General features: G+C 35.6%; 1 protein-coding gene across 3 annotated transcripts; it reads left to right on the top strand.

Moving 5' to 3' along the window:
* The first annotated feature begins 250 nt into the window (after positions 1 to 250).
* Positions 251 to 13645, top strand: LOC107785996 (acyl-coenzyme A oxidase 3, peroxisomal-like). Of its 3 annotated transcripts, none has more exons than XM_016607430.2 (13): positions 251 to 851; positions 9141 to 9258; positions 9357 to 9464; positions 9581 to 9753; positions 9869 to 9968; positions 10282 to 10356; positions 10463 to 10593; positions 10976 to 11111; positions 11192 to 11311; positions 12042 to 12188; positions 12266 to 12370; positions 12463 to 12564; positions 13089 to 13645. In XM_016607430.2, the coding sequence occupies exons 1-13, from the start codon at positions 355 to 357 to the stop codon at positions 13335 to 13337; spliced, it is 2061 nt and encodes a 686-aa protein (XP_016462916.1). In that variant the 5' UTR covers positions 251 to 354; the 3' UTR covers positions 13338 to 13645. The 3 variants fall into 3 exon arrangements, with proteins under 3 accessions (XP_016462916.1, XP_075083047.1, XP_016462915.1); XM_075226946.1 differs by lacking the exon at positions 251 to 851 and adding an exon at positions 3394 to 4104; XM_016607429.2 differs by lacking the exon at positions 251 to 851 and adding an exon at positions 5051 to 5711.
* The last annotated feature ends 1856 nt before the right edge of the window (positions 13646 to 15501 follow it).

Here is a 15501-nt window from a genome sequence, read left to right as displayed (position 1 = left end):
CTTGCTGTGCCGCGGATTTAAAATTTATACTATATAAATTTTATTTTTAAAATTTTTAATATTTAATTCTTTATATTTTTAAATTATGAATTTATATTTATTATTTATTATTATAATATATTTTAAATAAAATTTAACATAATTTATTGCCAGAATTGAAAGTATTGGGTTCGAACGAACCCGACCACCAAACGCTACGTCCGCTCCGGCCTACGCATACGCGTATTTAAACTTATAATTTTTCTTCTAACGTTAGATCCACTTTATCAACAAAGGACTTTGCACAAAATAATTCAATAACACCTCCCAAAATCCTTCTCTTTGTTTTCTTGATTTCTTATTCATCTCTCAACAATGGAAAATTCCAAAAATTCATCTTCTTCAATGGAAAAAGTGAATTTCAGAACAAAAATCCTTAGCAGACACCTAAATCAAGAAAACCCAACATCCAATTATTCAATACTCCAATCTTTCCCATGTCTCAGCTACAACCCACCTGAATTTTCAGAACCATCTTCTATTTTTGACACAAAAGAAATGAGAAAACTTATGGATGGTCATAATTTGCAAGAAAGAGACTGGCTTTTTGGTCTAATGTTGCAAAGTAATCTTTTTAATCCAAAAATAAGGGGTGGTAAAGTATTTGTTCAACCTGACTATAACCAATCTAAAGAACAGCAAAGGGAAATTACTATGAGGAGAATTGGCTATCTTCTGCAAAATGGTGTTTTTGAAAGTTGGCTAACTGGTAAAGGACCTGAAGATGAGTTGATGAAATTGGCTCTATTGGATGTTGTTGGAATATTTGATCATTCTCTTGCTATCAAGATTGGTGTCCATTTTTTCCTATGGTATGTTTATCTATTTTTTCTTAGTGATAAATTCAAATATATATACTTATTATGTAACTATAAGTAAATTTCTTTGATAAAAATTAATTAGAAATCTATTGATAAACATTAAGAAATAAGCTATAGTAACTAATCAGCTTTCACATGTTAAAATTTAGTAAGTAATAGGGTAAAAAAGTCATTACACTAGTATATATGACTTAAAATCTTTTATATGAATTCACATATTATTTTAGAATAAGAATAAGAAAAACCTAAATATATTAAATTGCTAGTAGGGACAATCTTGATTGGATTGGTTGCGTTACATAACTTATTACTTACTATTTCAGGTAAGCAAAATATCTTTTCTTTTATCTTCTATCATTAGGTGTTTAGAACCCATCATATAAATCTAAAGGTTTTAATGAGAGTCTAGCCAAAATTTAAAACTTATGGTCGAGATTTTAGTCCTTTAAATTCAAAGCTTATTGGGTCGAGATTTTAGTCCTTTAAATTACGGGATTTTAAGTTAAGAATTTATAAATATTCAATGAATTTTTAAAGATAAATACAATTGAACAAAACTACTTGGTTCGATCGATAAGATGGAAACAGGGGCAGATTTAGGGGGCGGTGGGGGTTCATCCTAACCCCTGGTCTAGAAAACTACTATCTATATATATGACAAAATTTGGTTTGTACTTCTATATTTATTTTTTGAATCGCCTTGATACAATCCAAAAGTATAACTCAGTGGTTAATGGGGTTTAAAATCTTTATAATATTGGTTCAATTTTCATTGGTCACGGTCTCTTTTTATTTTTTATTTTTTTGATCCCCATTTACGAAAATCCTGACTTCGCGGTATGAAGCTCTAGCTCCCCGCCCTGGTTTTATTGCTCCCTATTTAGGAGGTGTTTTGGTAGTAGGTAAACAGAATATCATTCTCATTTTTGGTTGATTCATTCAATGGTAGGATAAAGTGATAAAACCAATCTTGAAAAATATACAATAGAGAAGAGATAGAGATTACAGAAAATCCTCATCCGATTACACATATACCAACTAATGACAGAAACTGTCCGGTAATGTTCAATGGGCCCATCACATGAGAGATATTATAAGGGTTTTTTCCACTTTTAATCCGTGCCATAAATTCGGTAACCGAAAAAGTGTATAAAATTTATACTCCTTCCGTCTCATATTAACAGTCGTGGTTATTAAAAATAATTGTCTCAAATTATTTATCATTTTAGAATTTCAAGATAAAATTGATTATTTTTTTTCTTTTTTACCCATAATAATAATTATCCTTGAAGACTACAAACACTTCAATTGTGGATAAATGTGCTCAAATATCAATGAAAAAAGATTGAATATTAAGACATGAATAAGGGTAAAGTAGTTAAAATCCCAACCTAATTAATTTTTTTTTAAGGGGCGTGTACAAGAAAATTATGACAGATAATTTGAGACGGAGGAAATATAATTTTTGTATATAACATACAGAATGTATATATATACAAAAAAAAATATATATTTTTGGCTATTATTTTAAGATGGGGTATACAGTGTTATTTTCCCAAATTATAATTTCTTGTTAAAGCCCTTTACAATCTTTAAAATAATTTGATATTTACGGTCATAAATTAAAATACTTTCCGAAAAAAGTAGATACGTCAAATATAGGTTACTAAATTAAACAACTCACTCCATTATTTAATACTCCCTCCCTCCCATTTTATGTTTGGATTTCGAGAATCAAACGAATTGTTCTTTGGCCGTAATTTTTTTCATGTTAAATATTTTGAATTATCAATTTTGTAACTTATAGTAATAGTTTGGTCATGTGAGGAGGAGAAACGCATACGCCCCAGTGAGGAGGTGTGAGAGGTTGACATTGGAGGGTTTACAAAGAGGTAAAGGTAGGCCAACGAAGAGGTGGGGAGAGGTGATTAGGCAAGACATGACACAACTTCAGCTGACCAAGGACATGACCCTTGAAAGGAAGGTATGGAGGTCGAGAATTAGGGTGATAGAGTAGGTAGTCTAGAGTGTTCATAAGAGTAGTATTGACACGCAGTCTCGCTTTATGTTGGTAGTAGGTTTTTATGACTAACCGTTGTTTGCTTTTATTGTTGATCACCTTACTATCTTGTTTTTATTTTGCTGTTATATGGCTTTATGGTACTGTCTATCCGTGTCTATATCTTCATTAATGTGGTGCTTATGCTTTCCTGAGTCGAGGGTCTATTGGAAACAACATCTCTATCCTCACAAGGTAGGGGTAAGGTCTGCGTATACACTACCCTCCTCAGATCCCACAGTGTGAGATAATATTGGTTATGTTGTTTTTGTAACTTATAGTAATAGTACTTTTTTGTGTAGTTATTAAATATATAAATTTTATTTTAAAAAATTTAAAGATTTTATGTTCAAATAGAATCAAAGTTAAGAAGTTTGAATCTTCAAAAACAAAAATATCACATAAATTGGGTTGGGTGGGACAGAGAAAGTAAATTGAGTAAGTAAGATAAACACCTTTTAGAACTTGTGCAAAGGAAATAGATCAATTGGGTCCTAACTTAACACATCTCATAACTGACAATATCAGAACAAATGCTAAAATCTTGTACTTTATTAGCTTCAAGTACAAATATACTACACTACTGTAAGAATCCAACATTAATTTCACTTCCTTAAAAAATCTCTTTTTCATCTCAGTTTTCTTGATTTCCTATTCAGTTAATCATCTATTCAAATCTCTCAACAAAATGAAAAATTCCCATTTTTCATCTTCTTCAATGGAGAAAGTTAACTTTAGAACAAAAGTCCTTAGCAAACACCTAATCCAAGAAAATCCAACACCCATAAATTCAACACTTCAATCTTTCCCATGTCTCAGCTACAACCCACCTGAATTTTCAGAGCCATATTCTGTTTTTGACATAAAAGAAATGAGATAACTTTTAGATGGTCATAATTTGCAAGAAATGGACTGGCTTTTTGGTCTAATGTTGCAAAGTAATCTTTTTAACACAAATGTAAGGGGTGGCAAAGTATTTGTTTTACCTGATTATAACCAATCTAAAGAACAGCAAAGGGAAATTACTATGAGGAGAATTGGTTACCTTCTGCAAAATGGTGTTTTTAGAGGCTGGCTTACTGGTAAAGGACCTGAAGATGAGTTGAGGAAATTTGATTTCGTCGATGTTGTTGGCATCTTTGATCATTCTCTTAAAATCAAGATCGGCGTCCATTTTTTCTTATGGTATGTTTATTCCCTAAGGGGTTCGTTTGGTACGTAGGATAAGAGATAATAATCCCGGGATTCAATCCGAGATTATTTTATCTCGTGTTTGGTTGAATTTTTTAATTTAGGATTAGCAATCCCGGAATTAATTAATTCCACAAAATATATTTTATTCTATCCCACATTGAGTGTGATAATAATCTCGGGGTAAACACTAAAATGACAAAGTTTCCCTTCTTCAAGGCCCCCAAAGTCTTTGAAACATTCCAAGGTTAAAATTGAAAATAAAAGATTATCCCAACTTATCTAATATACATCAAACACATGTTTATATTATACCATGTATATTCTATTTTTAGTCCAGTAAACCAAACAACTTCCAATAAAAATATATTTACTAAATAATTCTGTCATTATTTAATCACTATATTATAATCCCATCATTTTAATTCCGGTATAACTTGTTCTCCTGCCAAACAACCCCTAAGAGACGAGTTAGTAGTTGTCTAATACTCCAATTTGTGTGTCATTAAGGGGCCTTTTGGTTCAAGAGATTAAGTGGGTTGTAAGAATATTTTTGTCTAAACTATTTATCTTTTTAAAAAATACTATACATATTGAAGCGCTAAGGATATATTTGAAAAATAAAGTAATAAATCATTGCTTATTTTCTATCACGTCAAATCTAAATTCAAATTGCCAAAATGACTAATAGGACTTGAAAGATTACCAAAATGCAAAAATAAAAAGTTACTCCCACATTGTGAGTTCATTAAACGAATAAATACATATCATTTAATTATGGTTAATTACTATATATTCTAACATTAATTTATCATTTATTCATGATAATTACCTGTGGTTTAATGTAAACATGAATTTAATACGTCTTGTACTAGGTATAAAACCTTATTATCTTTTAATCATTAAATTAAATTGACTTTAGGACCAATTAGGCAGACACTTAGAACCCACGCTACCCAAACTCATAATTAAATCTTATATTATTCTAACTCAAGATCCACTCTTTTCTCACAAAACTTCCCTTCAAATTCAATTATTATACAGTTTGCAAATTCCTCTTTTTTTCATCAGTTTCTTGATTTCTTAACAATGGAAAATTCCCATTTCTCTTCATCATCATCTTATTCTTCTTCAATGGAAAAAGTGAATTTCAGAACAAAAGTCCTTAGCAGACACCTAAATCAAGAAAATCCAACACCCATAAATTCAATACTCCAATCTTTCCCATGTCTCAGTTACAACCCACCTGAGTTTTCAGAGCCATCTTCTGTTTTTGACATAAAAGAAATGAGAAAACTTTTGGATGATCACAATTTAGAGGACAAGGACTGGCTTTTTGGTCTAATGTTGCAAAGTAATCTTTTTAACACAAAAGTAAGGGGTGGCAAAGTTTTTGTTTGCCCCGACTATAACCAATCTAAAGAACAGCAAAGCGAAATTACTATGAGGAGAATTGAGTGTCTTCTTGAACATGGTGTTTTTAAAGGTTGGCTCACTGGTAATGGACCGGAAGATGAGTTGAGGAAACTTGCTTTTACTGATGTTGTTAGCATCTTTGATCATTCTCTTTCTGTCAAAATCGGCGTCCATTTTTTCTTATGGTATGTTTCGTTAAGAACAATTAGTTGATCACAACTTAGTTTTAGTATTGCAAACTAATGACCATGTTCAATCTTATAGTAAATCTTTTACACAATTATTTTCTTCCACATATGCTCTAGTTGCCTGAGTTTGTTAGTTGCTAAGCATATAATAAGTTCTTCTTTATACCTAGAACGTGGTAATTCTGAAGTTGTACTTGTCATGAGCTGTAACAAGCAGTGATGGAGCGAGTATTTTCATTAAGAAGTATCAAAATATAAAGAAGTAAACCCACAAAGAAGCCAAGGGGAGTCCATATATGGTATATAGAAATATAAAAGAGATTTCTTTTACCTAGCTACACAGTGTAAATTTCTGACGTGTACATGTGGCTCCGCCACTTGTAACAAGGCACGGACACCGTCTTGGCATTCTCGAATTATTCGCCATCACCAGTGCTCAATCGCCCTTATATTCGCTCCTGTTGATCAGTTTTTTTTTTCTCATCACTAGTCATGTGATATGGAATACCTGAATGAACAATCCAATCATGTTCATAATTGACTAGTGTCTCACTTACAGTTGCAAGTGATTGTGCCTTTTCTGGTTCGGCAAAGTGAGAGGTGACAGTCTCTTCCTGTCAATTGCTTTCTTTAACTGCTTAAGAGGTCCCAAATTCCCAATCTTCTCCCTTATATTGATTATTTGGGTAGAAGTGGTTGTGTTACAATTAACTTTCTTTAAAGCCTCTGTCGTAGTGTCCTTTCTTCCCGCAATTTTAACACTTATCCCTTTGCCGATTGTTGAAACATTGATTTTCCTGCTTGTTGGCTCGCTGGCTTCATTTATGTTGATTCTCTGTCCTCTCCTTGGTTGTGAGGTTGTCTCCTCATCCCTTTTTCTGTAGCTTTGTTTGTTGATTGATCAACCATTTCTTCTATCTTGAAATTTATAGTTTTCCCTTTTTACTGAGGAGCATTTTCTTCATCTTATATAAAAAGGCTTGTAATGACTTCTCCAAGTCTCTTCATTTGCTGATTCCAATTCAGATAAAGATGATTCTGTGACCCATCCGTGTGTGGCTGTGACCATACCTTTATGCTCGGGCCTCAAACCAACAACAACAACCCAGTGGAATCCCACAAGTGGGGTCTGGGGAGGGTAGTGTGTACGCAGACCTTACCCCTACCTATGAAGGTAGAGAGGTTGTTTCCGAAAGATCCTCGGCTCAAGAACTTAAAAGAAAAAAGAAGCAATAGAAAAACAATAGCAACAACAATGCAATAAGACAATGTAAGCAAATAATACAACGAATAATGACAGAGATCCAAGGAAATGAAACAACAAGAATAGTGTCAATCTCACTGCTAATACTGACATACCGTATATAAACAAGGGACTAGGAATAGGAAGGTACCCGACTAGTACAACTACTACTACTAAGATAAGGCAAACTCTAGACTGTCTATTAACCCACCACCCTAATTTTCGACCTCCACACCTTTCTGTCGAGGGTCATGTTCTCGGTAAGCTGGAGCAGAGCCATGTCCTGCCTAATCACCTCACCCCAGTTCTTCTTAGGCCTCCATCTACCCCTCATCTGACTCGCCACTGGCAACCTCTCGCACCTCCTAACCGGGGCATCAACGTCTCTCCTCTTCACATGACCAAACCATCCCAGCCTCGATTCCCTCAACTTCTCTTCCACAGGGGTCACACCTACTTTGTCCCTAATATATTCATTCCTAATCTTATCTTTTCTGGTATGTCCACACATCCATTGCAACATCCTCATTTCTGCTACTCTCATCTTCTGGGCATGGAATTTCTTGACTGGCCAACACTCGGCTCCATATAACATGGCCGGTCTAACTATTGCTTTGTAGAACTTGCCCTTAAGTCTAGGTGGCACATTCCTGTCACACAAAACACCATAATCAAGCCTCCATTTCAACCACCCCGCTCCTATACGGTGTGTGACATCCTCGTCGATTTACTCTGTATAATCGACCCAAGGTATTTAAAACTATCTCTTGGGGATGACTTGGGTATCAAGCTTCACGTCCACTTCTGGTTCATGCGTCCCAATACTGAACTTACACTCCACATATTTTGTTTTTGTCCTACTCAACTTGAAATCTTTAGATTTCAGGGTCTGTCGCCACACCTCCAGCTTAGCATTAACCCTGCCGCGCGTCTCGTCAACAAAAACTATATCATCTGCAAATAACATACACCATGGAACTTCCCCTGTATGTTACGCGTCAGCACGTCTATCGCTAGGGCAAATAAAAATGGGTTAAGAGCTGATCCCTGATGCAATCCCATCATCACTAGAAAATAATCTGAATCCTTGATGCTCTGGCCTCAAACCAGGAATGATAATTCTCTTCATCCTTGTGATAGCATTATCCGAATCCAGTTTTGGTATATCATCACATAAAGATTTAACATTCGAGTGATGTTGACTAATCGTCATGTGCCGTTGCGAGATTGACAAAACTCATTTTCAAGCCTTCGTAATTTCGCATGTTTTTCTTCGTAAAAATGGTCGCAAGTGTGTCCTAAGCTTCTTATCCGCTGCTAGAATCCATCTTCGACCATTGTAGTGAGAACATACATAGCCTTTACGTCTTAACTCTCACTTTCACTCTTTCTTACACGCTTTTGTTCTCACTCTTTGTTGCACACTTACAACTGGAATGACCACCTCTATTTATAGGTGGTCATGGGAGGATCTAGTGGAGGTCCTATTCTAGAATTACACCACTCATATTTAGAATACTTCTAGGCTTCTTTCAATTCTATACAATTCATTGAATATTTTAGATTCTCCTTTGAAATATATTAAATATTAAGTTGGTGGTGTCCTTTTAACATGTTTGTCTAGTGTGTCACGATCTATTCACAATTTTATGTTTCCTTTTTCTATTATACTACATTGGTTGTTGCTATGTTTTCCGAATTAGTTGAGACAGCTACATGAATCCTCTGTATCTATTTAAGAGACTCATCATAATTGGACCATTTTTCCCAGTCATCAACCTACAGTAAAAAGGTAAATGTGGAAAAAGAATAAGAAACAACTAAGTAGACCTTGGAATATCTGGTGCAGACGATCTTGTTTGGTCACATGCATTGGACTCTTTTTGTGTTGGTCGTCAACCGAATGCAAGAAAAAGATAATTTTGGAATAAGAATAAGAAAAACTTATGTTGCTCGGACTCTCCGAAAATGTCGTCGGGTGCATCTCAGATCCTCCAAAAGTAGTGCATTTTCAGAGGATACGACACGGGTGCGGCAGCATTTTGGAGAGTCCGCGCAACATAGAGAAAAACCATAGTAGGTAAAATTTCTTGTAGGGACAATCTTGATATGTTGGTTATTCTGCATAACTTAGAATTCCAGGTAAGCGGAATATCGTTGAACTTTTTGGTTTATTGATTCAGGGGTGGTGCAATCAAGTTTTTTGGTACCCAACGACATCATGATAAGTGGTTGAGGGACACAGAGAATTACGTGGTTAAGGGTTGCTTTGCTATGACAGAGTTGGGACATGGAAGTAATGTAGGTGAAGGTTCTTTAATTATATACGACTTTATTCGGTAAATGATTGTTCATTGACTCTGCAATTCTAACTGAATTCCTTTGCAATTACTGTTCAGGTTCGAGGTATTGAAACAGTCACAACCTATGATTCAAGCACAGGAGAGTTTGTAATAAACACTCCATGTGAATCAGCTCAGAAGTATTGGATTGGTGGCGCAGCTAATGTAACTACATTACCCTCTTCTCAAAAGCCGTTCGGCGTGTTTATTTGACTGGTGTTTTTAGCTTGTCTACTGGTTAATTATTCTAAATTGATATCATTTCTCGACTTGTATTGTAGCATGCAACACATACAGTAGTTTTCTCTCAGCTACACATTGACGGGAAAAATCAAGGTGTCCATGCTTTTATCGCCCAAATCAGAGATGCAAATGGCAACATTTGTCCAAACATCCGTATAGCTGATTGCGGTCACAAGATTGGATTGAATGGAGTTGACAATGGCAGAATCTGGTAAAGATGATCTGTACTTGAACTTAGCTTTAAGTGCAGTAATCTGTATTAAAAGTTTATGGATTCATTTTGGCGGTTAGGAGCTAAGCTCTTTGCCGAATTGCATTTTTCCCAGGTTTGACAATGTCCGGGTACCCAGAGAAAATTTGTTAAATTCAGTTGCGGATGTTTCTCCAGACGGGAAATATCTTACTGCTATTAAGGACCCTGACCAGGTAAACTTAATTCATTTAGGCAATGATTCGTAACTTTTTTTGTCGTGCTAATCATACTATGGATATCTTTATCTATTAGTGATTCTTTATGATCTATAGTAGGAAAAGGTTACGGTTTTGACAGCTCGTCAAGACACGTTGATGAGAAAGATAATGCATCAATTTGTAATCTGAGACTTGGCGACTAAATTTGTTGCAGCTTTAAGCTCCTCTTGCCTTGCCTTTTGAGTCATCAATGTTATATTATTTGAATTTTGGGATGTTTTGGGAAACTGTTCGGTAGCTAACCAACTTTTAGCAATTTTGTTCTCAGAGATTTGCAGCATTTATGGCCCCTTTGACATCTGGTCGTGTGACAATTGCAGTTAGTGCAACTTACTCAGCAAAGGTATGACAAGCAACAATTGCTTCTGCTCAAGTATTTTGTTTGTCAGTCATATGCTACCCAAAAAAATATTTTCGCTGCATTTAATCTTCTTGTCCTGCTTGGTCAGATTGGTTTGGCGACTGCATTAAGATACTCACTGACAAGGAGAGCATTTTCAGTTACTCCTAATGGACCAGAAGTTCTTATACTCGATTATCCAAGTCATCAACGACGACTTCTTCCTCTTCTTTCAAAAACGTAAATGCTCAGCGAATTGCACTGATTTCCTGTTCTACCATGCATTACTCTCTTCATGTTCCAGCATAGAAATGAGAAGTCAAAAGACATGCATTCATACTATTATTCTTTTGTTTATGGTTTTCCCCCTTTGTTTTGTTTCTATCAACATGAGATACATCGAGAAAATAACCCGAAACTATTTGTTCTTTTCTCTTGTAAACTGAACTATTATTGTTAACCTTTCTAATGTCCATATATTTTCGCTCCACAGTTAACTTTCTGGTTATAAGTTGTATGCAAATTCTTCTATGTCTGCTAGTTGACACTTGTTTCATAATGAGCCTTTTCATAATGTGGTCCGCATTTACTAAGTTTATCAACCAACTTTGTCTCTTTGCAGATATGCTATGAGTTTTGCTTGTAACTACTTGAAAAAGATTTATGTCAAGAGGACACCTGAGATGAACAAAGTTATTCATGTTATTTCAAGTGCATTCAAAGCTACAGCAAGTTGGCATAACATGCGAACTCTTCAGGTAGTATGCACAAGAAAACTTGGATTATTACCGATTTAACTTTTTTCCCGACTCTAAAAATTCTTAATATGTTGAATCAGGAATGTCGTGAAGCCTGTGGAGGCCAAGGGTTGAAGACTGAAAATCGGGTTGGCCAGCTGAAAGGTGAATTTGATGTGCAGTCTACTTTCGAGGGTGATAACAATGTTCTTATGCAACAGGTATGGTTAAAATGCTACTATTTGTTTTTACAAAGTATTTTACATATGTAGTCTCTTCTGAGTCAGATAAAATAGAATTGGTAACGTTTTTTGCTAGCATGAATCTTCTTTAACTCACTCGCGTGCATTTGTGGTTCTTGACTTTAAAAGTTGATAAGATCATAGATGCATAAGCCGCCGGGTCGCACGATCAAAGAACGCCCAACATAAAAAAGCACACTACTACATGTGAAATATTCATCTTCATAGGAGCTTTTTGATAGTAGTCGTGACCAGCATCCATCAGCTCTCGGCTTGTTGGTAAAGCGAGAGCTTCAAGCCCCTATTTCTGGTGGCGCACCCTCCACAAGTGCCGCCCGACGAAGGGGAGACAGGGAAAGTTACATGCCCAAAACCTTCTACCCTTCTTTCCTAATGGGGTGCCCATGCACCTCATCTTCTCATTTCGTTGTTGCTCATTCCCATTAGGCCAAAGTGTTTGGCCTTTCTTCTCATCAGCATAAGGTGCAAGGAAATTTTTTAGTAATTTTCCTATATCTTCGCAATAGTAGGTTATATCATTAATTGGTTTTGTTCATTAATTCTGCACCTACTCTAATTTAATTGATGGATAGGGATATCTAGTCAAAATGTAGTTAAGGGATATCTAGTCAAAATGTGGTTGTTATTGTTGATCTTACATAACCACTGGGTAACGTTGCGCTGTTCAATGGAAAACTTATAATGGCAGGTTAGCAAGGCACTTCTTGGGGAATATGTGACAGCCAAAAGGAGTAAGAAGCCGTTCAAAGGGTTGGGATTAGAACACATGAATAAATCTCGTCCCGTCGTACCTTCACAACTCACGAGTTCCGCAATGAGGCAAGCCCAGTTCCAGGTAACGAAGCTTTTGTTTCTTTTTCATTTTAGATGAATAATTTAGCAGGTCAGTAGTTTTGATTGCCTTTTTTCCAGAACGACATATTCTGCCTACGAGAACGAGACCTGTTGGAATGTTTTGCTGCTGAAGTTTCATTATGCCAGTCACAGGGGAAAAGCAAAGAATATGCTTTTACTTTGGTAAGCCTACTCTTTCTTTTATTCTTCTCTTAATCCCATTTGTATTGGGTGCTTGCATATAACAAATCGGTTTATTTTTTTCCCCTTCACAGAATTATCAGCTCGCTGAAGACCTTGGGAGAGCCTTCTCAGACCGAGCAGTTCTGCATACTTTCCTCGAGGCAGAGGCATCCGTCACATCTGGCCCCCTTAAGGTACTGGTAAAATGTTTTTTAGTTCATTTTTATAATGATACCAGAGTAATGTTCTATGTGGATGTGGAAAATGAGATATTTTACTACAGAGGGGTAGGACAAGTAGACTTAGTCATGAAAACAATCAGAGTGTTGCTTTGAGCGCATAAACTAATCTCCCTATGTCCCAATTTATGTGGCATCGTCTGACTAGGCACGGAGTTTAAGAAAAAAAAAGACTTTTGAAACTCGTGGTATAAAACAAGCTTTAGATATTTGTGTGGTAATAAATCATCTCATTAAGAATAAAAGTGAAATTTAAAGTTAATTGTTTCTAAGTAAAGAAAGATGACATTCTTTTTGGACAGACTAAAAAGGAAAGAGTGCCACATAAATTAGGATAGAGGGAGTATAAATTACGTGATTGAGTTTTCAAATGTTATGCAAATGAAATTTATCGTGGCTTTTTAAAGTTTGAGCAATAGTAGTTGGCAAGACTTGAAAAACGTGTCGTGTGCAACTGTGGTTTGTGGTTTCTCTTGCAGAATATTTTGGGGCTTGTGAGATCGATGTATGCTTTGGTCACCGTGGATGAGGATGTTGCATTCCTCCGATACGGATACTTGTCGACGGACAATGCTGCTATGGTGAGAAAAGAAGTTGCAAAGCTCTGTAGTGAACTAAGGCCACATGCACTTTCCTTGGTCAGTTCTTTCGGCATACCCGATGCCTTCTTGGGCCCTATAGCTTTCAATTGGGTTGAAGCCAATGTTTGGTCTTCTGAACAAAACTAGCTCGCTACTCGTACAAACTACAGGGAGTAAAAGATGTCGCAACATGGTCTATTCTTGCAACTAATGTGCTTGCCATGAATAACAAAAGGCTATTTTGCATTGTTTTTTAAAGAATAAGTATATTTCTGACTTTTCTGTTGCAGTATTATAGGACAGATACTTTTACTCATAAACAAAGTGCTGTTTGATCCTCTGATATGTTACAGGTGATCTCTCTATATCTCTGCGCGTGTGTGCGCACAAGCTCTACCTTTTTTCCGTCAAAGGACGAATACTTTTACTCATTAAACAAAGTGTTGTTTGATCCACTGGTATGTTACAGATGCTGTGTGTGTGTGTGTGAGCAACGCGCACGCATGCGCACATGTTCGCCTGTGTAGTTGGGAATGCGTTTAACATTCTCATTAAAATTTCTTGTCATTTGATTGAAACTGCATTTGCCTTGTTAAGTACCAAGGATGTGCATATCTGCAGTATGAACTCTAAAGGGAGAGGGAACTGTTAGGATGCTGCACTTGGAAAATTCTAATTTTAGTGCTCCGTTTTTTGTGTTATAAGAAAATTTTGGTAGGTATTTTGGGGATTAATTCTGGTGGTTGGGTAGTTATTGTCTTGTTTTGAGTATTTTGGGTTGCTTTGGGCTGCCAGAGGTGGATAGGGTTGGAGCTACGATATCCAATAGCTTTTGCTTAGACTTCATATTTTATATTAAAAAATTCATTAAATATAAATATTTTATTATTAATTTAGTATTCGCATTGGGGTCTGACTAAATTCGAATTGACGTCGGAAAACTCTACATTGAGGGATAATGTGCTCTATAACAATGACGATTCAATATTTGGGGTTTAAATTCAAGACCTCTGGTTAGGGATGAAGGGGTACATACTACTGCACAACCTCTTTGGAATAGGAACACCAAAATACTGCCCTACACAATTAGTTTGATTTGGTAATTACAAATTTCGAACCAACCTGACATATGTATACCCCTATTTGGAATATGCTTGTGGTGACAAGTGTTTGCTCTAGCAAAATAATCTAGGTGTAGAAAGTGCGGAGATATGATTTTCACCCTGAAAATTCGAGAAAAAAGTGAAGACGCGAACAAGCTATCCTAAGCTCCCCAAACTCTCTGCCCGACGACTGAAAGCATTGGCCACCACATTGGCCTTCCCGGGATGGTACAAAATGGTGATATCATAATCCTTAAGCAATTCCAACCATCTCCGCTGACGCAAATTAAGATCCCAAAAAATCACATAACTCTCCCGAAATCACACAAATCAACCCAGAAAGTCACATAACCATAAATACACATATGTAAAGCATAAAATAGGGGAATCAAGGCTAAAAATAAGGAATTCAACATCTAATATATAAATATAAAAAAAATTGACCCTGTCTAATTTGTCACGTTCACGTAGAGGGTAATATGATAGCATGCCGTTGTCACTCTTTCAGGAAAAAAACTTTGACTCAATATCACACCTTCTAAACTTAGAGAAAAGGTAGTAGTGTAAATACTTGAACCAATATGGTGTACCAAATATTCGTGGAGCTTTGCCCTTAGCCTGATGTAGCCTTCCGGTATCGAGTTCATCAACCTAATATTTTTAATGTGATGCATAATTTTATGTGTAAATATTTATTAAAATTATCATAAATAATAAATATTAACACATTTTTTCATAAATTTTAAAATATAATAGGTATTAGGTTCAACACAAATAAATAAACTTAACGGTTCAACTCATAGAATTCAAATTTTAAATGTATCGGACTGTCTCATTCAAGATAAGCATCAAATGCCTACCTAACGTACTCAATATGATTAGACTAAACTAGCACTAGTCTTTTCTTTTTCTCACTCAAGATAATCATCAAATGCCTACCTAACGTACTCAATATGATTAGACTAAACTAGCACTAGTCTTTTCTTTTTCTCACTCAAGATAATCATCAAATGCCTACCTAACGTACTCAATATGATTAGACTAAACTAGCACTAGAATTAGACTAAACTAGCACTGATAGTTTTTTCTTTTTCTCATTCAAGATTATCATCAAATGCCTACCTAACGTACTCAATATGATTAGACTATACTAGCACTGATAGTCTTTTCTTTTTCTCATTCATGATAATCATCAAATGCCTACCTAA

This window comes from Nicotiana tabacum, chromosome 12 (genome assembly GCF_000715075.1).
Source record: "Nicotiana tabacum cultivar K326 chromosome 12, ASM71507v2, whole genome shotgun sequence".
Classification (NCBI taxonomy): domain Eukaryota; kingdom Viridiplantae; phylum Streptophyta; class Magnoliopsida; order Solanales; family Solanaceae; genus Nicotiana; species Nicotiana tabacum.
The sequence above is the reverse complement of the archived record's forward strand: the minus strand, read 5'-3'. Positions and strand labels throughout refer to the sequence as shown.